At 38.6% G+C, this 24,652-nt stretch overlaps 2 protein-coding genes across 4 annotated transcripts in view; both read left to right on the top strand.

The window, feature by feature from the left end:
• LOC109040384 (uncharacterized) overlaps positions 1-9,627 on the top strand; it is a 29,703-nt gene extending 20,076 nt beyond the window's left edge. Inside the window, exons 7-9 of one of the 2 annotated variants that reach the window (XM_072304136.1) lie at positions 6,151-6,241; positions 8,068-8,114; positions 8,937-9,627. In XM_072304136.1, the coding sequence (XP_072160237.1) occupies positions 6,151-6,241; positions 8,068-8,114; positions 8,937-9,020 (222 nt within the window). In that variant the 3' untranslated portion in view covers positions 9,021-9,627. The remainder of the gene's footprint in view (positions 1-6,150; positions 6,242-8,067; positions 8,115-8,936) is intronic. The other variant, XM_072304137.1, reaches the window with a different exon arrangement.
• Positions 9,628-11,337: 1,710 nt separating this feature from the next.
• LOC109039209 (uncharacterized) overlaps positions 11,338-24,652 on the top strand; it is a 30,891-nt gene continuing 17,576 nt past the window's right edge. The window contains exon 1 of one of the 2 annotated variants that reach the window (XM_072304135.1): positions 11,338-11,483. Coding sequence is in view for 1 of the 2 variants with exons in the window: in XM_019054602.2 (XP_018910147.2) it covers positions 18,041-18,101 (61 nt within the window). In the remaining variant the exon portion in view is untranslated. Of the gene's footprint in view, positions 11,484-17,697; positions 18,102-24,652 lie in introns of those variants that run through there. The other variant, XM_019054602.2, reaches the window with a different exon arrangement.

The following is a 24,652-nucleotide window of genomic DNA, read 5'->3' as shown; positions in this document are numbered from 1 at the left end:
AAACAGTTTGATACAATTTCATTTTCATGAGCCTGCATCCGCTACTACTGGTCATGCAGATTCCGTACTTGGTACAGATTGAGTTTAAATGCGCTATCAGGGTAAAACGGAGAATTCTTGTTTATTCTTTCAATGATGAAGTAAAGCAATGGATATTCTGAAGAAATTTTTTAGGCAAGGAGTCAGATGAACAACAACTTAGGAGCCACTTGTGATTTATGACTATTCTACATTGTCCGTCTCTTTTGTACTGTACCTATGCTGTAAACATGAATTTACAGGGTTTTACAGTAGAGACATCTCCTTTACATAGGGCTGAATTTTATATCCTACGTGGACACCTTTCTTTTAATTCTATCAAGCTGATGATAAAATGCAAACTAAATTCTGCAGCTCACTGCAGGTAAGTCAATAATGTGTTCCATCATCCATACTACGAATAGCCAGCCTCTCTGACCTACAATTTAATCAGCAGTAATGACATGGAGGATGCAGGACACTGCCTCATCAAGACTGGTAGGCAAAGTAAGGAGGTATCAATGCTTTCTGTTTTATGAGAGATGCCTTTCAAGCGCAGGCATTCCTTATCTTGAGAAATGTGAGCAGTTTACGCTTCATCAAAGGAGATAGTCAGTGGATGTTGAGGCTGTAGCAGCCAAAAATTTTGGTCGCCCGGACTAAAAGTTTTGGCTGTTTGAGTCTCGATTGATTGTTTTCAATAACCTGCCAGCTCCGGTCATCAAAAGTCCACATCTAATGAGTTTTAATGCACTTGCAGGGTGTGCCAGATAATTAATTCCTGTATCCAATCTCCGTGCTAAATGGAACAGCTAATTTTCTGTCGCACTCTCATATTGGGTAAATTTGTCAGGCGAGGACTCAGATAATCTAGAGGTCAAGAGGCACTGATGTTTTATATTGAACAGCCGCTCTGCATTATCTCTTATATGCGGTAAGCAGTGACGGAATTTGCATCTCCAGGTATTGCAAATTTTAGCGAATGTATAGAGAGGTTATCATCAAGTATATCCTGCATTAGTTAGCATCTCAATTTTATCAAACCAATGAAGTAGTAGTATAGATACATACCTTCTGCACAGGTCAATATGAAAGACCTTGATTTGAAGAATTTTATCCGATCACAGGCTTTGATGATTCAATCAACTTCTGACCCAGAATCAAAGAGACTTGATAAAAATCAAATTAAAGCTAATGCTTGAAGTCAAGTATCTTTGATTTTGTGACATTGAGTTGATTTCATTGAAGTGGTTTCATTTCAGTGAAGCGTAGCTTCTTTAAGTAGACACATAACCAAGACTAATGGGTGAATGCGTTAACCAGTTTTCCAATATAAAGCATCACAAGTCTTGAAGTCTATGAAAACATGCAGGCTTTAGGCACCAGTTGCATGATACACTGAGAAAACACACATCAACTCCGGAGGAGGTAGGCTGCCTGGCTGCTAGCAAAATTTTAGTAGAAAGTGGAAACGCAGATTCATTCCCACCGATTGAGATCCCCGACACACATCATCGTATTGAGGGAAAGGATGATTTTCTGGTGGAAAGTTGCTGAATCTGATTAACGAGAAATAGTATCTAGGACTCACTATAGTGGGATATCATCAATCATTCATGAACAATTACTTGATTACTTGAAAAGATCACTAGATCAGGGCCGCTGGGAAGAAATGGCAGGTTGATCCGAGTACTTACTGTGACAACTAAATTTATCAAGGGTGCGGGAATCATAAAAGGGTTTTATAGAAATGGATCCAGTTATCTTCGGCAACGATAAAATGGAAACACGCATCAATTAATCTACCTTTTTCTTATTATTTAGATATTTAAAGCCATAATAAAACAGTAGCATAACCTGAAATTTAGCTAGAAGAAAAGATCACTAGATCAGGGCCGCTGGGAAGAAATGGCAGGTTGATCCGAGCACTTACTGTGGCAACTAAATTTATCAAGGGTGCGGGAATCATAAAAGGATCATATAGAAATGGATCCAGTTATCTTCGGCTAGGATAAAATAGATAGAAACATACATCGATTAATCTATCTTATTTTTATTATTTAAATATTTAAAACCGTATAATGACATAAGCATAACCTGAAATTTAACTTCTGGAGTCGGCGCTCACCATCCATCGCGCGGTTCAACAAGTTGTTTTCAAATTCTAACTGTTTTGAAAAATTGAAGGACCCGCTCCTTCTTTCAATAAATTCTCCTTTCGACGCCCATATAAGTTCGCAAACTTTTCAAAGGTTTAATCCTTGGAGTTTACAGATTCTAATCATACCCAGTTTGATGGGTTTTATGCTACCCTTACCTCCACAGCTATGCCAACAGATCCGACTTTCAGAACAGCAATAAACGACTTAATTATTAATTGTTCTCGATTACACCTCAACAATACGAAATTTCCAAAAAATCAGTTTTAGTTTATGTAACGCTGATTCAAAATATCTATACTTTTATGGGGTTTTTTTCTACGGTTATGCTGTAAAGTCAGTGAACTAAACACGATGGTCTCTCCCGCGGCCGGGCGTTTTCGCGGGTCTCGAATCTGCCCCGAATCTGCTCATCAGCTCAGCGATTGGTCAATCCGTCATCGTCATGTTTTGGGGTCCAAAATTTGTCGTTAAAGTTAAATAACTTTTTTAATATTTAAGTAAAATTAAAAAACGAGGGCGTTACGAGTAGAGCTGAGCATACTCTACCCAAATATTATAGGGTTTTTGGGGTTTACTCTTCGACTTAATAGTAGGAGAGCTTAATGGACCGCAAACCGTGCAGAAAAGCCCGGTCGCGTTGTTTCGTGTAAAACTAATTAGGCAGCAGCCACCCGTTTTTTTTTTTTTTTTTTTTTTTTTTTTTTTTTTTTTTTTTTTTTTTTTTGGCGCGTATACGTAGTATACCGCCTTTGCGATCGTTTCGAACCCTGCTCGATACAATAACCGAGTCCCTTAGTTCCTTACCGAAAAGTGACTACCGCGAACTTCTCAGATTTTCCAAAGCGTGTAAAAAGTTTATTTATCCGTCAATAATTATGATTTAAAGTTGTTTCTCATTCTGGGGGTCTCTAGTTTATGTGCAGTGAATACCAAGAGTCTACGTTACTTGGTTTTTTTAAAAAAAGCCTAAGAATGCGACGCGCTGATTTAAAATATGCATATATAAGTAGAATCAAGCGAACTGATTCGAGGATGGTTGAGCAGGTCGGCACTCTCGGAATGAGAATTTAACTCCTCCGTTTTGTTCAAAACGTTGCTTTGACAGATCTGTAACCTCGGTTATACTTTGCAAAAGTTGGTACCCGTGCTCTGATAGTGCTGTTCATCTGACAACATTGTCAGTGTCAGCTGATAAAATGTATATTTTCACACAAGAGGTTAATAAAAGTTTTCAGTCAGTCTTTGACATCTATTGATAATTGTTTTGGTATTTATTTATAATTACTACGTAATTATATATTTTTCTTAGTTTTTAATAAGAAAAATATATAATTACGTAGTAAGTAGGTAAGTAAATAGTAGTAGGTTTGTAAATTACGAGGAGAGGCGAGCATTCTGTTCAGCATATCGATACATAAGTATTTTCATACGTAGAATTTAATTTTCACGTCAGGGAGTCGACATATTTTGATTTTTTCGATTTTATACGGAAAATTTATGGTTTTTCGTGATTGAAATTACTTACAATTGTTTCATGAAAAATGAATGCACCCAAAATGACTATAGCATTTTGACTTTCACATACGTGCACTCACTAAATTGATTGGTAAATTCAAAGAGTGGGTACATCGACCTGGTATATCAAGTTTCTGCGATTTTTTACGGCAAATCGGTAGATTTTCGGGATGTGGATTGCTTACTTTCAATTCATGAATGAATAAAGCATGGACATGGTTAAGCTTCTTTGCATGAAAAGACGTTTAAAATAAAAAAATCAAGACATATTTAATACAATTGCATTTATATCGAGTAAATCTCTTTTCAATAATATAACGGGATTTATAATACCGGTGATTTGGGTATTTTAGCCCCAAAATACCTTTAAATCGACTTTATCTTCTAGGAGTTCGACAGAATTTTTCCTTTCTTCGCTTAAATTTTTCCGTAGCACTTCAAGAATCTGATAAGATTTTGCTTGAGGCAGATCAAAAAACTTAAATTTGTTCGAATAGCTTTCTAGATTCACAATACACGGTCTCGTCAAGGTGCGTCGTTGACCTTGCAGTGTTGGATTGTGAATTCTCTTGTTGTGCTGCTTGCCTTTTTTGAAATCTCTGTAAATGAAACCTAAAGGGGTTGATATGTGCGAGTTAATGACGCGCCTTATCAACACATTGTGTTGGAGCTCACTGCTTGTTTTTTTTTTGTCGTCATTTTTTAGGGGGAGTTTTTGAGGATTGGGCCGGGGTGGCTGCCACCACCCAGAATAACCGCGCCGACGCGGCTACCTTCACACCGAATTTTTAACTTTTCCATACCAGTTTGGTCACCTGAAGATGGGCGGCCTGCCCAAAATGGCCATTCATATAAGTATAATCGGCATGTCTGGATTTACCTACTTGCCGCCCATGGGCCGCCTATATTTTGCCACCCTCTTCTTATTCATTTTGAAACATCAATGAAAACCATCAAGTGAACGTGCTGGAGGAAGAAGGGTGCATAAGACGCGTTCACTCGTGTTGGACACATTTTTTGCGTAAGCCCTGTCAGCACTACTAGCAAAACTCGTAACTCGTAACTGTTCGTCTGTTCTCGTAACTTCGCGCAAAAGTTCAGTTCCGTAAACCTATCTCTGTGTGGACGAGGCCTTTCATTTGTAAGCAATGAACTAAAGAATTAAGAAAGAACAAACATAAATGTGGTTTAATAATTTTAACTTCCGCCGCCGGACCGCGCTGATTACGCTGTGTTTGGCGCAATGCGTGAAGTATTCATGTAGTCTTGTAGGCGCTGTGCGTTTCACGCCGCGTCGCGCCGACGCTGTTGACCGTACTGTGTTAGACGCAATGCGTGAAGTATTCATGCAGTCTTGTAGGCGCTAACATGTGTTACATGCCGACCGCCGCGCCGCGCCGGGGGCTTTATCTCCTTTTCATCTCAAGTCCTCGTCATCATTTCTCTCTGCGCCGCGCCGCTCCAAGCCAAATTACGTGTTTGGTTTCTCTCTTAACTCAAGTAATTAAAGGTGTGCAGTCTATTGTGTCACCGAAATACGACAAAATTAGAAATTAATGTACTCTCAGGAAATGAAAAATTATGTCACCTTTTCATGTTCGTAATTTTTTTCGGAATCCGATTTTTTTGTACCTGCATTTAAAAAAATTGCAAAATTTGCCGCCCCCTAATTTTGCCGCCATGAGCCGCGGCCCATGTGGCTCATCCGGCCCTGAGATCTGTTTTTGAGAAAATTTTAATTTGTATAGAAAAAAGTGTTCATAGTGCCGATTAAGTGTTAGAAAAACTATGCAGTATGCAACAACATACAGACCCATTTAGACTGCAACCTTGGAGTGTCCGTGCAAAAGGGCAACCCTGTTTTTGTATTTGCTCCATATCTGTTCATCGACAGTTCTGACATTTTTGAAAAAACTTTAATACTAGGGACTCATAGCAAAACTTTTTTAAAGTAAATTTCAAAACATAGCTAGTCTTGAAATTTTAGTTTTCAGTCCCGATAAAACATTTAAAATCTGCCGTTTTCCTTTTTAAACTGAATTTTCACCTCCTTTCTTATCACGTGACCTTAATAAACGTGCCTTTGTGTATAAATATGATTCTACGTAAAAGCGATATAGTATTGATAGTCCGAGAGCCGGACGATATTAGTGACAAACTGGTAACACATGTTTTGACCATTTAAATTGATAGCTTAACATGGACTGACATAGAAAATGGTCGTCTGCCAAGTTGTAGTGTGTGCTATTACGTGGCAGACAAGCATTTTCCGTGCAAGCGGTCAAAGCTTGTCCCACTTGGTCATAAATATAGCCAAGTTTTCGGGCTATATAACTATCAACTAGCTTAGTTCTTAAGCCTTGGGGTTCTCCTCAAATTTTTAATCAACGCGAATGTTAATGTGATGAATGTGATGTTGATTATATCTTAAAATTAATACTTTACTTTCTCTCAGTTTTATGTGTCAGGAGTTTTCGAATCAGAAGGCTGCTCGAACTCGTACAGACATATGAATCATGCTGTGACAATCGTCGGTCACTATGAAGGTATTACCTACGCACCTACTTGTTAATTGACCCACATTTTTGGCCATTCTTAAGCAGTGTATGCTTACTCAACAGCCTGCGTCGCATTATCGAAATACTCCGTAAAAATGTCAAGGACAAGTGCTGTGTTTGGTCCAAGTCATCGAATAAGCCAATCGCAACACCTGACCTTTATAATTTGATGGCTAGCTTTGATAAGTCTGTGTCACACTATCGAACTACTCCGTCAAAATGTCAAGGTAAAGTGCTGAGATTGGTCCAAGTCATCAAATAAGCCAATCACAACACTTGACCTTGATATTTTGATGGCTAGCTTTGATCATGGGAAACAGGCTAATACTGCCGTGCTAAGGAAGAACGCCGTATGAAAATTCGAGAGTTGCCAAATTTCCTTCGATAAAACGTTTACTTTTGAGAAAAATTATAAATATTTATTCTTGAAATTTTCAGACACTTCAGATCAAATTACAAAGAAAATTACGCGGCGTTTTTCCTTAGCACGGCAAAATGAATGAATAATCGTTTTAATACGTGACCATCCAAGAGAACCAGACTGTCGTACTGGGGAAAAACGACGTATGAGCATTCGATATACTTGTCAAATCCCTCCCCTCCTTCCCAAAAAAAATTAATTTCTGAAAAAATTTGTGGATTATTCCCCATCAAGATTTTCAGGTATACAGATTAAAATAAGCAAAAATTGCATAAAAAAATGGGGGGAAAATATCCCGACTTTCCCAGTAAAATCATTTTTTATTGAAGGAAGTATGACAACGTCTGAAGGCATATACGGCATGTGTTCTTAACATATGGCAGTAGAGCTAATTGTAAGTCCACACAAAATCAAAAATAAGTTACCGCATATTATCAAAGCATAGGAGGGCATCCTACGTGAATTTAGAACAAAATCAAAACACCAACAAATGTCGACCCGAACTGGAATGAGGCGGTTTAAAGTTTCCAGCTAAAATAATGTGGGTTTGAGATAAAATGATTATCCTAAGGTTGTTTTAGTTTTGTATACATTTCCAATAAATGTGTTTTTTCGAATACATAACTACAAGCGCATCCCGGCATGCTTGTTGCCTATGCCGCAAACTGAAGGAACTTCCTCACGTAGACGATGTCTGCTACTACGATAACACATTCCGAAGGTGTGTGAAACGTGAAACTACCAGAACTTGTATCTCGTTTGCTGTGTTTAATAATCTCCGCTCTCAATTTGATTTTTTAAAGGAGAACAGATCAATAGCAATTTTTGACATTTTCACAGACTTTTCTCAGCACAGGAATATAAAACACGGAAGATTTCAAAAATTGAGGCGTTGGATGCAGAGATTTTTTTTTGCGGTGTTTCAGAATCTCCAGTACTAATTTTTATTCGAGAGGGGAAACTATTGGGTGAATTCTCGTAAAGTATAATAATGTTTAATGATTCCAATAATGTAATTGTTTTGGGATGTGATTTAGGTACTGATGATTTTTGTTGGGATTAAATGTTTTGAAATGTTCTCTGATAAAATACGAATTTCCAAGAGATTTTTTTGAACAGTTTTCCTTGAAATTTCGTCGCTTCTCTGACGTGAGGACGTATCTTGATTTCCGTATAAGCCCCAGAAAGTATGGTTTTATATGTAAGACGTGGCTCAAGTGGAAATTGAGATACGCCCTTACGTCAGAGGAGCAACGATTTCTGGAGGGATTTTTACGGTTTAATCCAAAACACCTGACAGTTTTATGGTAAAATAATCATACCCCTCCAAAAATAATATTAAAAATACGTATAATATGTGTAATTTAATTATTTCCTTAAATTTTGATTTCAGACGCTTGGATAGTCCGGAATAGTTGGGGCCCTAGTTTTGGTTTGCAGGTAAATATTTAGGTAGTTTGGTACGAATTCCAGGCAGTGGCGATTTTGCAAGTTGGCTACATTGTTTTTCCTCCGCTTATATCCATTGAAAATGTCGATTTTATGTAAGGCAAGCTGCCTTACCAAGAATCGATTGTTTTACATATATTTAAATGGAGAAGAAAAAGGTTGCCAACCCTCAAAAATCCGCTGATTCGAGGACTGTGTTGCCGTGCTAAGGGAAAACGCTAAATGGACGCTCTGGTGGAGGTCTACGGATTTTTAAAATACTTTTAAACAGTTTTAGGGAGATTTTTTAAGTAGCTTTCCTTCAGGAAAATCTTCCTCCTTTCAGGAAAATCTGTGAATATTTTTCTTTTGATTTTTCAGAGAAATTTGTTCGTAATTTGATCTGAAGTGTTTGAAAATTTCAAGAAAGAATTTTCGTGACTATCTTCAAAAATAAACAGTTCGCAAGTGGGAATTTGGCAACGCTTGATGGTTCATACAGCGTTTTTCCAAAGCAGCTCGATGCATGCCTCAAGCTATACTGCCGTGCTAAGAAAGAACACCATATAAGCCTTCAAATATTGCCAATTTTCTTTGAAAAATCACGGATTTTCAAGAAAATTTGGGAATATTTATCTTTTGATTTTTCCGAGAATTTTTTTCGTAATTTGATCTGAAGTATCTGAAAATTTCAAGGAAGAATATTCATAACTCTCTTCAAAAATAAACAGTTCCCAAGTAATTTGGCAACACTTGATGGTTACGGCGCGTTTTTCCTTAACACGGCATATCAAAAACATTTTACGATTTAACTATGTTTTTCTTTTTTTTCAGGGTCATTATCTACTCAAAAAAGGTACCTGTGCGGCCGGAAAATATTGCATGACGGTGAAAGGGCCATTTAAGGTATTGGAATAAAGAAGTCTCACGCAGTCGATATCTTAAAGTTGTTCCAAGGATATGTCCAAGCAGAGAAAACCTATTTTAAAAAAATACATGCAATAAAATAATTGAAAAACTAATGACGTACATCTCGTTGCATTGCTCATTGTCAGTTAATCGTTTTATTCCACTTCCTTTTGCAAATCGATTTAATTATGTCTAATACATCCTGCCTTTACATATACCATGCGATGATGCAATCTGTACTGCACTGTACACCTGGTTGGACTTTTCTCATCGTTGCTTTATAATGTATGCAGTTCAATTGGACGTATTTCTGTCAAACGGAACTAAGCGCCATTGTGGTAGGAAGGTAGAGGGGGGCTTGGATTGGCGGCGAAACCGGGCGTCGGGCTTATTCCGTCCTATACTCGCAATGCTTTTCCATGGCGCTTAGTTCCGTTTAACAGAACGCACTATCCGGCATTCTAAATTCCTCAAAAGGAACTCAAATTGGCGCTTCGGTCCGTTTGACAGAATTACGTCCAATTTGTCTTCCATTCATTTCGCATGTGCATTAGACATATGCCAGTAAAAAATACAAAATGTGTAATAAATTCTCTGTTAGATAAAGTTTTTTTTTTTTTTTTTTTTTTTTTTTTTTTTTTTTTTTAAACCTGCTGCAGAGAGGCTTTTATTTTGAATTTTTTCAACTTCTTTGACGTTCATCTCGCTCTTCAAACATCTGGGAAGGATTGAACTCTTATCGCTTACACTGAAAAAAATGGTATGCTGTTTTAGCACCTAGGATGTCAAAAATGTGTCTGGTGATCCTAAGATGCTGCCTTCATTGCCCACGCAGTTGAATTTGCATTCATAGGGTGTGAAGTTAACTGCGGGGGCAGCAAAGGTAGCATCTTGAGATCACCAGACACATTTTTGACATCCTAGGTGCTAAAACAGCATATCATTTTTTTCAGTGTATAGGTTAAATGAAATTATACTGTCAATACGAATCGAGTTGGCCCTTTGCAAGTGGAGATGGAGTATATTTCTAGCGCCGATTCCGAAAATGACCTCCGTTTACCTGGATCAACTTGATTTTCCCCGGTAGAATTTGGTAGGTTTTGGAGGAAAACTAAGATCATTTTCGGCTTGAGAGGGAGTAACCGCATATGCTACCTGAAAAAAAGAAAATTTTGCCTCCTCTCCGATGCAAAACAATTGGATGAGCTTTACATGGTGGTATGACAAGAAGGGGAACACTTGACCGGAAAAGCCTCGAAATTAGGATCAGAAAGGAAATATATTTATAGGCATGCAATACGCGGCTGCTAAATTCAACAGTGACCTTAGTTTTTCTCCATCGTGCACAGATTATCCGGAGCAGTGACTTTTCTCAGGTAAAACTCTATTTTTAGGGGAATGCTGATTTTTCCAGGGAAAATCGAGCTGATCCTGAAAAACGGACGTCATTCTCGGAATCAGCTCTCAAAATGTACTCGAAAGCCTTTAACAAAGTATGAACAAATCTAAAAAAACAATTTTTGACCGTTAAAATTGATACGTTCACAAAAAAAGAGAAAAAGAAAAAATTACTAAATTGCTGTGAGAGCGGCTCTCATGTATCGAAAACAGGCCAAATTTTCCCCCAATATAAGCCTGCAAGCCGTGAGAGGTCGTTCATGAAATGCGTGACGCAGACTATTGGATATACTCTCAATTGGATCACCTCTCAATTTACTCATTGGATCACCTCTCAACTTGTAGCGCTGTCATGACGTAGGCTCTTTGACGCGTAAAAACAAAAATGCGTCCTCTCGCTCACTTCCCCTCTAAAACGGTGCGTTCATTTTCAAGAAGCCCCCGAGTGCGCAAGTTTTTAGTTTTCCTCACTGGAATAATATACCCGTCTAAAAGCAATACTTTTAAACTACCCACTAAATTGAAACCAGATCCCTAGATATCACCGAGGACATCAGCAGCGATGATAAATTGAATCAAATACATAACTTCGACTGTACCGTACATTTGAGATCAAAGAATATGTCACCATCAAAAATCGACAACATAGTGATCAAACGGAGAAAAACAACTGTTCAAGTAAAAAATGGATAAGCATACGGTTAAAAATTTCGAGCGCTAGTGTTTGGCGTGTCACGGCGGACACATTGTTTGCACAGTTTTAATATACATAAGCACGGGTTGTTGCAAACACACTCTGTTTTTTCAACACGAGCGACCTATTTGCCAAGGCTAAAATACAAAATGCAGGTAAAATAAACACTACGGCAGTTAGTTTTAGACACTGAAGTCTGCGTATCTATTTGAATCAAAAAGTGAGTAAGTTTCTACGACTGGTGTGTTTTGGTTAACCGAAACTTTTCGACCAGGGTGCTCCGGTGGAGTATTTAAATGAGCACCCTCGACTCTCGGACCACGTGGGATAGGTTTTAGTGGCTCACGAGAGGTACACTGAGACTCGGCGTTTTTACCAAGGTCAGTTGGTACCTTTACCATCTCACTTTGTTTACCAATTATTGGTAATTTTACCAAGACAGACTGGTAAGCTTACCTAAAAACCGGTATTTTTACGGTTTTTTTTCAGGTAAGAATACCACTTTTATTGGTAATCAATTCCTGGTAACTTTGCCATTTTATCTCGATAATTTTACCACAGTCGATAAAAAATATTGGCGTCTTTACCAAGGTCTAGTAAAATTACCGAGAAAGTTCAATAATTTAATCGAGATTCTTGGTAAAATTACCAATTCCATAAATGGTAATTTTACCAAGAAAAAACTGGGATCAAATAGAGCCCTGAATTCCTGGTAATTTTACCCGTTTCTTAGTAAATACACCGAGATTTTTTTTTTCTGTGTATGAGGGGATAATTCGGCGACTTCGCCAAGCTAGCCCGGTCGTTAGCGTGTCACACTGGAGTCCCCAGCGTCGCGGTTTCAAATCTCCTCCGGACCACGGTGATTTTACGCTGATTGGTAAGTCAAATTATTTCCTTATAAATATGTGCATGTCTCATGTGTCTAATTAATCTGTGTAACATCTGAATGTACGGAATGTATCCGAATGATAAATGCCTGATGTACCTTCAGAAAACTTGTAGACCTCACAACTAGAGTGCGCTACCAAACAGGAAAAATGTTAAAAATTTTGCGGTGCATACGGTCGTGTTTGCGAAACGCACACTTGTGTTGAGAGTACCCGCTCAACCATGCAGGCTAGTCGATCTATGCCTGGCGTTCTAATCATGCTCGTCGTTAGGGTGAACACGCTGGTGTGTACTGGAATGCAACGGTGTGTTCCTCTCAACTAGAGTACCTTTATAGACAGAGTATGGCCATTTCTGTTCCGGTTTTTCATTGGTAGCGTGAAAATAGGCTTACACGATGTTCTTACGGCCGTAAATAAACAAACAAGATGGCTGTTATCAGCAAGGAAGATTGAGGTTATGCACATTTTACATCCTCCTGTGATAAAGGTGAAAGGCGATTTAACAATGTTTTCATGTGTTTTTCGTGTGTTATTCGTAGATATGCATGCTAGTTACAGCCGTATAATTGAAATTTTTTTCAAATTTAGCTTCTTATCGATGTTACGGTGAGCCGCCATCTTGTTTGTTTATTTACGGCCGTGAGAGCATCATGAAGCCTAAAAACTCGTTGACCAATCAAAAAGCGGAGCAGTTTTCCTGTAGTAAAAAGATACGAATGGCCATACTCTGTCTATAAAGGTGCTCTACTCTTAACCACTCACGGGTATCGGGAACACTAAGCTTATATTCCTTAGGACAAATGAGCCAAATAAACGTACCGATGTGTTCAGTTTTTTTTTTTTTTTTTTAACAGTGCACCTGCAAATATGAGTCAAATTATGCTTCTCGCGTAATAGGGGAGCTTATACACGTATCGACGGTGAGACTGCAAAAATGCGTATCTCATCAATTGTCGTGTTTTGAAATTTCTGCTCCATTTTTATGTTTTAAAAGAGGACCGAAACAACGGTATGGATTGAAGGAATCATGGAATTTTTGGCGTTAGTGCTACCTGGATTTACCTTATTGTAGGATATGGGCCCTTAAAAATGTTACACGTCCAAAAGTTCCCCGTATAACCTAAAATCGACAAATTCACTGGCAGAAACCTTGGATTTTTGTGAGTTACGAATTTGCGCGAGACGACCGCCATGTGTGTGCATAGAGTGCATAGAGTCGTAATGTAAATGGGAGAGCTGATGGTGCCGCATGTTTGGCGAATTTCGAGCCCAGTGTGCGCCGAGCTTCGATCCCTCCCGATAAATAGATCCAAAATGGCGATGTAGAATATCGATGGTGAAAGTGCAGAAGTTTTTTTTTTTTTTTTTTTTTTTTTTTTGGTGACCCCACGGTGCCCACTCCAAGGCGGCCGATTATGCTTGCACTCACCACAAAATGATGAGAGCAAACTTCAACTATTACTTAGATTGTATATGCATATGTTACATCCTTAATTAATCACTGAAAAGGAATACAAACCCACTAACATGTACTGAACCCAATGTCACTGCCAAATTTCTGAAACTCTTTGCCTCTCTTAATTTAAAAATCTAAATTTTCGTGTTTTCACCCATTTTCCAAATTCTTTGTAAAGAAGTTAATAGCCTATGATGTACACTGAATGTATTTAAATACATTCACCAACTAACTATGTAACTCTTAGACCAGACTTGAGCTTTGAAACTTTAAAAGTGCGAATCAAATATTTCTCTTATTTTTTGTGTCACTCTCATCCTTTTATTTTTCCTCTTTTAAAATTTTTTATGGAAGGAAATATGCAAAACTATAAAAAATCTCAACAACTGCTTATACTATCGAAATTGGCATTTATAGGGATTAAATCTAAAATGTTGTGAATAGAAGGGCCCCTCCTCTAAGCTCCTCGAAAGACTGTACATTCCTGCTCATGTGGACGGATTTTCCTTCTTTTTTTTTAAATATTCAGTAAAATCCATTAGTAGTCAGACGTGCGTCAACGTGCTCGGCAAAAAAACGAATTCTTGTCAATACTGACGGGATAAGGAGACACGCCGTAAGAACATTTGAGAATTGCCAAATTTCACCGGATAAAGCTTGTATTTTTGAAGAAATTTTTGTATATTTTTCCTTGAAATTGTTGGATCTTTTGAATCAAATACCAAATAAAATTCCATGAACATTTGGACGTGTTTATGCTATAAGGAACTATGTGCAAGTGGACAGATGAGGTGTGCTCGTGCAAGCTGCATAAGAAACAATGTAGAACTGGATACAGTTCCTTTTGGAAAAAATGGAAAAGCGGGATTTTCAATTAAATGAATAGGAACTGAATTTCGTGAGCCGTGGGCATGTGACAAAAGCGTTGTGGACAGGGCTCATGAGTTAAAGAGTCCCGCCACCGATCCCCTTGCATCGTCGTGCCCGCGGTCTCGGTCGATGCCGCTGACGTCACGCTTTTAAATTCTCATTCATTCTTACAGCCCTCAGCTAACGAGCAGACCCCATCTTTCCACTTGCACATAGTTCCATTTAACATAAATACGTTCATTTTGAGGAGAGGAATTCACAATTTTTCCAGGAAATTCGTTTTTCATTTGGACGTATTTATGCTAAAAGGAACTATGTCACACGCAAACCGTATACACATAGTTTCAATTCGCATGAACACGTCCATTACAGGTGATATGGCAACGTCTGGACGCTCATACAGCGTTCTCTCTTGGCACGGCAAAATAGCTTGGAGATTTTCCACTCGGACTCGTTTCTTCGAATCCATTTCTGAGTCAAATTTCACAATTCAAAATTTCAAAATTCATACACGCAATCACTTCTCTAGTGCCCAGGTTTAAGGCTTACGTGAATGCTTTCTGCATTTGGTTGAAAAGTACTCATTTCGAAGAGGAAAATAAGGCGTGAAACCGCCAAACAAATCTATTCTGGCAATGCCTGTCTGCAGGATAATGGACCCAAATATCTGTAAGTGAAACACGTCAGAACCATCCTTTTTAAAGGTGACTTTTTCCAGGAAAATAGGTAAATGGACCTGAGAGTGAACAAGTGGTGCACCGGGGAAAAAGAAACTTAGAATGAGTAGCCAAATTTTCAGAAAGAGCAACAGGACGTCGTTTTGCTCAGATTATTTATCTTACTTCTCATATGCTAATAGGTTTCTAAACAAAATCAGAACATAAAGTTAAATGTTAACTCATAAATTGTAGTTGTAACTGTGTTCATGGGCGGAAATAGAAGGGCTAGGCCCCCATCCCCCACAATTCTTCTCGGCCCTTTCAAAAAAATGTCAAGGACCCAAGCTACGAATTAATTTTGTGGTAAAAGGCATAGAGAATGTAACAAAAATGAGCTTTATCCTAATATAATCAATCAAAGTTGTCAAAAAATGAAAATTTCTCGCAAGGAGAGCAGCTTCCTCTGAGTAAGGAACATGGAATGTAGTTTGAGTGTATCCAGCTGTGGTATATTTCACCCATTTTAGCGCAGTACTTGTTTTCGTGAGAGTTAAATTAAGATGAATTCAATTAAAACCCATAGTAATAAATGCTATTTTTAAATAAAAGTCAGCAAACTTTCTGTCATCTGTAATATTTAATTTCATTTAATTTGTCATTGAGAATGGCTTGAAATTGATCTCAAAACGTTCCAATTTTCAAAAAATTTCCGATGACAGCCCCCCATATCCCCCTCTGCCATTTTGGGGAGTCCCCCCAGACCCCCTTAGCCCAAGTTCTATATCCTCCTGTGCCCTCCCCATGGAAAATTCCTAGTTCCGCCCATGACTGTGCTATCAGTGTCGAAGATTCTACCTTGACTCACCTAGAGGGCTATTATCAAACGCTCGCATGATAGCTGGCTTATTTTTTTTATTCTTCCAATAAACTTGGACATATTTCTGACAAACGGAACTATGTGCATTAAGACATGAGCCCTGAGACCCATAAGAATGTATGCATAACAGGGCTCACGTCATAAAGCACATAATTCCGTTAGGCAGAAATACGTCCAACAGGAAAACCGAAACTGTATTTTCAGAAAAAACTATTCGAATCTCATTCATGTTATCTGTAGTAAACGAGCAGCAATTCCACATTGTAATGCGTTTCATTTAGAAAATAAGAAGAGATAGCGATTTTAGTTTGGTTGTGCTCCCGATTGCAATTTGCGCGCGGTAGCGTCGGTTATCTTGGGTATTGCTACTGCGAAATGGTTGAATACAACGACTCCTCTAACGAAATGTTCACATGTGCCGTAGTATCAGCTCATGTGAAAAGAAGGCGGAAAGCTCAAAAAAACGCAAAACACAAATTATGAAGTTCCGAGTGCATTTCAAACTTTGCCTCTGCGCTCATCGTGATTTTTGAGACATATCGACGGTGTTAGTCGGCAATCACATAACTCGGTTTGCGACGTCGCAGACTTCCCGTCATACTTTATCTCTTAAACGGCAAACCACTCAACGGCAATTCTTTACACGGAGAAAAAAACTTCGTGCGTGAGACCCGAAGTTTAGGTCATATGGATCTCTGAAGTTTTCGTATTGAGAATCTGACCAATTTAGGTCCAGCTGCTGAGTTTTGGATCACACATCTGAAACTTCAGTTCTTACATCTGAAGTACTTCGGTTCTCACATCCGAAAAACTTCGGTTCTCACATCTGCAGTACTTCAGATGTAAAAACTGAAGTTTCAGATGTGTGATCCGAACCTCGACAGCCAGACCTAAAGTGTTCAGATGCTCAATCCGAAAACTTCAGAGATCCATATGACCCAAACTTCGGGTCCCACGCACGAGGTTTTTTTCTCCGTGTAAAATTACCGTGATTTTTTTTCTCTGTGCGAAGAAAATTCTGCAAAAACTTCAAGAAATGATATCAATAAATTTGTTCTCCTTTAAAAAAGTACATAGTGGCGGAGATTTTCAGACACCGCAGACGAGTTATGTGATTGTCGACTTACACCGTCGATACACACTGATAGAGACAACTTCTATTTTTGCTCTGGCAAAAGTTTGAAATAGGCCCATTCCATCATCTCACTGTATTTCATACGGATCCAGCCCTACCGGTGCCTATGTAGGATTTCAATACCTCTGCTTCTTTTGTGTTTGTCGTTTGAACTCCCCATAAAATCTGCGGTGTGCAAAAATAAAAAATCACGGATGATTTCCAGATAACGGCAAACACTTTCCATTTTGAAAAAAAAAATGAAGCCAGACGGAAAGTTTACAACGCTCTCGTCCCGTGTAAGTGCTTTTCTGATTTTTTCATTGAAGGTTGTACCTATTGCCATATGGCCTTTCATTTTTTCCCCGTTTTGCCTTAATCTCTGTGGCGTGGCGTGCTTTGCGATACATCGATCAATCTGCCCTTTAAACCTATGGAAAAGGATCGATTAACATGGTGTTCGCGACGAACACCTTAATAATCGATTCTTTACCACGGCTACAAATGGGGGAATATCGATAATCGATCATTCACGCCTCGCCACTGACGCCTAGAAACTTTCTGCTGATTTTCCCTCTTGGCTAGAGAATATGATTAAACATTTTTAAGCAGGACGATGATTCGTTTCGATGTGAAATAATGAAACGCGAGGGACATTAGGCAATGTCGCGCGTGGATAGGCAGTTTGTGGTTCATTTCACTCACATTTCATTCTGCCATCTATCTCGGTTTGAGTGGTGGTCGCAATTTTCATATTAAAATCTAGGAATATACGACCAGACTAAAAAAAACGAAATTTATAGGGAAAAGTTTCTCTGTCGATGTCGCGATTTTAAACGCAGTTAACTTTTACCTTACACGCCGGTGTGCGCATTTAGCATGACTTTAATCGTAATCATGTTCTGAAGATGTGACTTTTCGGTGATTGCACACGACTTCAGAATCCTGAAAGTCTTCGAGGAAAACAATATTGGACATGCGATTCTACGTTGGCACACCGTCATTTTCCCCCTCCTCCCGGCCAAAGGTTTCATCCGTAAGAATCTTCCTTATACGTTCACAGTGAATATGTGGGGCCCTCGCACCATCTACCTCCTGATCTCGTTTTACTTCTCATTGCTCCTCGAAGGTAAGATTCAAACAAATTCGACTCATTTGCCGTGATAGCGAAGAGAGCAGTAAGTGACATTATTCTTCCGTAGAGCCAATAAAAAGGTTATGTAGCATCACGTCCAAGATATTGGACTCCACGCTCACCCTTGAACTACTTGTCTGCTCATCTCGTTCGAGATCTTGGACCACACGCTCATCGCTGAACTTTTCATTTCTTTGCTTGAGCATGGAGTCCAATAGCAAGGACACCTCCCTCAGTTTTTTAATGTCCATTCACTCCCCATCATAATAGAAAATCGCATATTTTTCTTATGTATCTAATCTAACTTGGCTTGACTTAACCGAACTTAACTAACTTAACCAGACCTTTCTAGCGCACAGTTTGCTAATAATGGAAGACATAGTTTTCGTACTTACTTCAGCAAAATTGTTTTTTTATAAATTATTGGACGCTATGCTCGTGTGATGTCAAATATTATCTACACCCAATTATTTTGGACGCTATCCTCATAAAAATTTTTCAAAGAATATATATCTCTCATCAAAGTGAGCATGGAGTCCGAGATATTGGACGTGATGAGCAAGCGAGCATCATAAGGGTGAGCATGGAGTCCAATATCTTAGATGCGATGCTACATCACCAATAAAAACAGTGCTTTCAATTAAAGTGTCACCCTTTTCTGCCAATTTTTAACCCGAAAATGTGTTTGTTGTGTGTCCATAACATAACCACGAAAACATATAGAAGACAGCATTTACGGCTGTCTTGCCTAACAATAGCTTAGCATGAAAATGAAAAATGCCCTTTTTATGTATTTGAAATAAAATTGGTCGATTTTTAATCATCCAAGCGATTTCTAGGAGTCTTGCGGGTGATTAGTGGCAATTCGACAAAGAACGGAGGCGTTTTTTAATAAAATTTTCCGGTCCGATGCTTCTGCGAGCCCGTTTTCTCAGAACTTCACTTCAGAACTTACAGCTCTCTTCGCTATTAGTGGCAATGGGCCTGTTGCATGCAAGAGATACAGCCGCGCGAATAGACTTTTTAGAGGTTAAATGACACAAAAATTACGATGGTCACATTAAAAAAGTCTGAAATACACTCCTTACTGCGCAATTTGCGTTGTTAGGAACGCGCTTTTTCAAATGTCCCGCGTTTGGGGGCAGTTTTCTAAACACCGGAAACAAGCAAACGGCGGGCTCGGTGATTTCCGGAAGATGCCGATTCGTTGTTGTTGTTGTTGTTTTTTCCTTCAGTTTGTTTACAAACCCAACGTGATCTCTTATAGTGGTCCATATACGCTTTATGCAGTAACCAAATCGATCAACTTTTAAATATCCAACGCAATCCTTCTACATTTCATTTCACAATATCACGAGCTCCGATTTTTAGGTTATGTTGTCAGTTTTAGTTGATCGGAAATAGCCGCGAGTTGCCGTTAATTGTTTCCGTTAGAAAACTGCCCCCAGACGCGGGAAATTTGAAAAAGCGCGTTCCTAACAACGCAAATTGCGCAGTAAGGAGTGTATTTCAGACTTTTTTAATGTGACCATCGTAATTTTTGTGTCATTTAACCTCTTAAAAGTCTATTCGCACGGCTGTATCTCTTGCATGCAACAGGCCCATTTGACAAAGAACGGATGCTCCTTTGAATAAAATTTTCCGGTCAGAGGCCTCTGAGCCAGTTTCCTCGAACATTCATTTTTGCACTTACTGCTCTCTTCGCTATCACGTCAGTTATGTATACAAAAGAGTAAAAAAATACAGAGTTATAAATATTTCCAGCAAAGATTACCAATAGCAAAGACAACGATGAAATAACCCGGGGAGCTCCAGAATCAACCAAAGCATTGAATTAGCTTGTGCTCCACTCCCACATGAACCAAAAGTTAAGGTGGGGCTTATTTTTGAGTTTTGAGAAATCTCACAACGCTGAGTTTTTTAAGTGTTCTATAAAATGTAAGTTAACACCAGCATGAAGGATTTTGAAAAGATAAAAAAATTACCCGTGTCTTGGCGCCCTTAAGGGCGCAAGTCCAAATGGAGAATTTTCATGAAAATGTATTATTGCTTCACCGAAAAGTACTTAAAGGGCTGATTTCGCAGTATTTTTTATACTTTTTTTGCTGATATGGGAAATAGTATTAAAACAGATTTAAAAGTGAGAAAATGCACCGCCTAGTGACGTCATCTGGCGGCATTCTCCATTTAAACGCACGTGTTTTAGCAGATTAGATCATTTTGTCATATCGTCTCCAATAATTGAGGACACCGCACCAAGAACAGCCTATAACTTGAGACCGCGTTTTGAGAAAAACGCATTTAAAGTTTTGTTTTTGATGTACTGCACAGACTTTTCTATGCAGGTACCCTGTTTTGTTGTTTTTTGGTGACCTAACCCTTCTATTGAAGGATGCCGGGTAGGTTTTGCGATACATTTTAGGTTTACACTCCAATATATTTGATTTAAAAAAGCGGTTTTTAGGCCATTATTACGCCCAACAGTCATTTTGGTGGCAATATGAAGTATAAATCATTTTAATCACGCATGATTAACGCAAAATGAAAGAATATCGATAGTGAGTAAAGAAAGGGATAAGTAGCAACTTATAGGCCCTTAAGTATATAGGCCCGCTTATAGGTCGTTCTTGCACCTATCGATCCAGTGGCCTGACATAACTCAGAAAAAAAGGTAATTCGACCTCGAGCCGTTACCTATCTATATTCTATCGCTACCACAGCATAGTCCAGGGTACGTAGAATCCGAAAAGCAGATGGGCGTAATAACAACCTATGCGCCTATAGGCTGTTCTTGGTGCGGTGTCCTCAATTGTAATCTTCCGTCGCATTCCTAAGGCGCAATGATACAACTATTTGATCTCTCCGGAATGCGTGAGGTATCACGCCGCATTTGAAGGCGTTTTCAAAACAGCCAAGTTCCGATATCCGGATTATCGTTTTGCATCGTTCATATTCTTTTGTTAGACTCCGTACCACTTGTTTATTTTTAATCCTCGTATAAAAATTACCCATTTGCTAAATACAATTCTAGCTGAAGAGCACTTCAGCTATGCATTCACCACTGCAAAAATTTCAAAGGAAATTGACAAGCCCAGCGTGCATGAAGGCTTTTTCAATTGAGGACACCGCACCAAGAACAGCCTATAACTTGAAATCGCGTTTTGAGAAAAACCTATCGATCCAGTGGCCTGACATAACTCGGAAAAAAAAAAGGTTTTTCGACCTCGAGCCGTTGTATATTCTATCGCTACCACAGCATAGTCCAGGGTACGTAGAAACCGAAAAGCAGATGGGCGTAATAACAACCTATGCGCCTATAGGCTGTTCTTGGTGCGGTGTCCTCAATTGTTCAATTCATGAACCAAGGGTATCCTCGTGTTCAGTTCACTCAGTAGTTTCCACTTAAACACGAGATCCATCAAATTTCAGACACCTGCAAATTCTCTATTGCATTGTAGGAGGACTGTGACTTTTCATTCCCTGCTGGAGAAATTTTTGAATAACGGTTTTAGAGGGCAATAATTTCGTCCCTTTTTACGTATCTTTACGTAGAAAGCCTCAAACAGCTTTAAGACGCTTCAAACAGCTTTAAGACGCATCAAATGGCTTTAAGACACGCAAAACCACCCTCGGGCACCCTTGGCACGCCCTCGAAAGTTGCGCGATGAAAAACATCCGCACAGGGGTGCGCATAGTCAATTTCTGTAGAATTTTCCACGAGTTGCGTGCCTATGGTCGAAAATTTCAAGGATTTTGACGTATTTACAACTTTTGACGTGCCAACGACTGTTTGAATGCGCACATATAATACGCTCCAACGCACCTGTCGCGGCGAGGACTTGTCAAAAACGAAGGACGTGAGGTTTGTCAAAAACATGAAATATGATGGTTGCTCTGCAGCCCGTGACAAGATATGCAATGAAAAAACAATTTAAAAAGCGGGTGACAAGGCTAAAATTTCACACACACAAAACCAAAACGTTTCGGCTGAAAATTCAGCCATCCTCAGTTGGATTAATCAAAATAAAAATGGTTAAAAATCTAAAGTAGTACCTGATAAGTACCTGATAAGTAATTGAAAGGTACTTATCAGGTACTATTTTAGATTTTTAACCATTTTTATTTTGATTCATCCAACTGAGGATGGCTGAATTTTCAGCCGAAACGTTTTGGTTTTGTGTATGTGAAATTTCAGCCTTGTTACCCACTTTTTAATTTTTTTTTTTTTTTTTTTTTTTTTTTTTTTTTTTTTTTCAAAAACGGAGGACGGAAGGTTTGTCGAAAATTTGCGTATTCCATCGATCACAGTGTTTTTATACTCGATCGATTTACTTAAGATTTCTGTCTTTCGTAGGCATGAAATAAGATTTGGCGCGTTGCTCTAGTTCATATCTTGTTCAATCACCCATTTTCTTCGTAATAGACCACTAGACAAGGTACGAATTTAATAATTCTGAGACATGCTTCTTGACCAGAATTTCACGTAAAACACAATTCGCGCAACGAAAGTACTGAAACCAACTCCTAACGGAGATATTAACATTTTTATTTTCCCTTAATTACGAGGAATTTGAACTGCCCGCTCACAAGAAACTCAAAGCTCTACTTGAGTCAAATCGCGCACTACAACGATTTCAGCAAGCTTCTCAATCGAGCAATGTTCATTTCCCACCGTGTATTTTTCAAACTATAAGTAATTTTCAATAGCTGAGCTAAAGCATCAAGATTGAGGCTGCCATGCAGATTTTTTTATCGCAGAGACGTTCATGATAACGTTTAGCGCGCGATGTGAATCACGTAGAGTATTGAGTTTTCATAAGCGGCTGCTTTCAATTCACGCACCAAGAATCATTAAATATCTTCGGAAGGAGTTGATTTCGGTAATTTTCGTTGTGCGCATCGTGTGTTACGTGAAATTTTGGTGAAGAAACATGTATCAGAATGCTGAAATTCGTACCTTGTCTAGTGGTCCATTTCGGCATTACATTGCTTCTCTGAATACGTAGAGTAGAAATTGGAAATAAAACGAGGCTATTTTTTTCTGCATACGGTTTTTTCTCTGAAAATAGTGTTTCCTCTCGAGAAATTGCTTTGCTCGTATGTTCCCCGGTCTCCTGTGGAATGACGAGTCGTATGATGAGCAGTGGCGTGGCGTGAATAATCGATTATCGATATCTTGCCATTTAAAGCTAAGGTAAAGAATCGATTACTAAGATGTTCGCTGCAAACACCCTGATAATCGATCTTTTTTCATAGGTTTGAGTGGCGCATCAATCGATATATCGCAAAGCACGCCACGCCACTGATGATGAGCGTTATCAGACAGGCTGTTCAATTTTCTCCGTGAGATCCCATTAATTTCTTTCGCTCCTACCGATTTCGTTGAACGTTCTCGCGAAAGTTTTCCCTCTCCAACTAATGAACTACTAGACAGTCTATGAAATTTAAAATCGCAATACATTTTTTTGTAAAAAAAAAATCTGCGTGCAACACGATGGATAAAAGTCGGATTCAAACTTAGCAAAAACACAAAAGTTACGAAGAGGCGTGTTTTACGTACGGCAATGTCCGTCTCTCACTCCCAAAAGGACTGCTTTTTTGCAATTTGGACCTATAAATTCTGGCTCATCTGAAAAAACACTTATGTGCATAGGGAAACTAATGGCACATACGTTGTTTTTAAACCGGGCCGGAATTTATAAGTCCAAATTGCAAAATGCAGTCCAAAAAGAGGAGTCTACTCTGCCGTGCAGAGGAAGAACGGCGTATGAGCCTTTAGACGTTGCCAAGTTTCCTCCAATAAAAACCAAATTTCCTGGGAAACTTGCGGATATTATTTTCCAAAATTTTCAGACAATTTTCTACGCAATTTAAGCTAAAATATCTGAAAATTTCAAGAAAAAGTATGCATGAGTGTTCTCAAAAATACATAATTTATCAAGGGAAATTTGGCAACTCTCGAAGGTTCATACGGCGTTCTTCCTTAGCACGGCAGTGCTCGAGTCCAATTTCGGTAGTTCTCACTAATTGAATCGACCTTTGGAAAAGAGGCTATGTTAAAAAATTAAAATTTTACAGGAGACACAACCTCTTAATTTATAGAAATTACTGAACAAAATAATTTAACAAAAATACGTGTCATAGAACTAATTCGTATCCATTTGTGAAATTTTGAATGACCTAGATTGAAATTTTCAAGTTTTGGAACTTTTAAAAATTTGCATTCAACTAAGTTTTCCACAGTTTGGATTTTTTACAGAAGTTGTAATGAAAAAATGACAAGAAAATCAAGTATGAGTTCATTCCTTCATTATAATTTTATAAGATAGTAAATAAGGAACAACATGAGAAATAAATGAGGATCACATGTTGTCAAATTTTACAGAATTTTGGACATGGTAATATTAATATCTTATTAAAGAGGGCACCTCTTTTTTTAAGGTTTATTGTCCCTCTTAATGTGACTTTCACCTTGAGTAGTTGGTCATTTCATTGTTTCATCATAAAAACGTTTGTGCTCGCCTGGAATATTGGAGGCACTTTGA

This window comes from Bemisia tabaci, chromosome 9, assembly GCF_918797505.1.
Source record: "Bemisia tabaci chromosome 9, PGI_BMITA_v3".
In the NCBI taxonomy this organism is placed as follows: Eukaryota; Metazoa; Arthropoda; class Insecta; order Hemiptera; family Aleyrodidae; genus Bemisia; species Bemisia tabaci.
The sequence above is the reverse complement of the archived record's forward strand: the minus strand, read 5'-3'. Positions and strand labels throughout refer to the sequence as shown.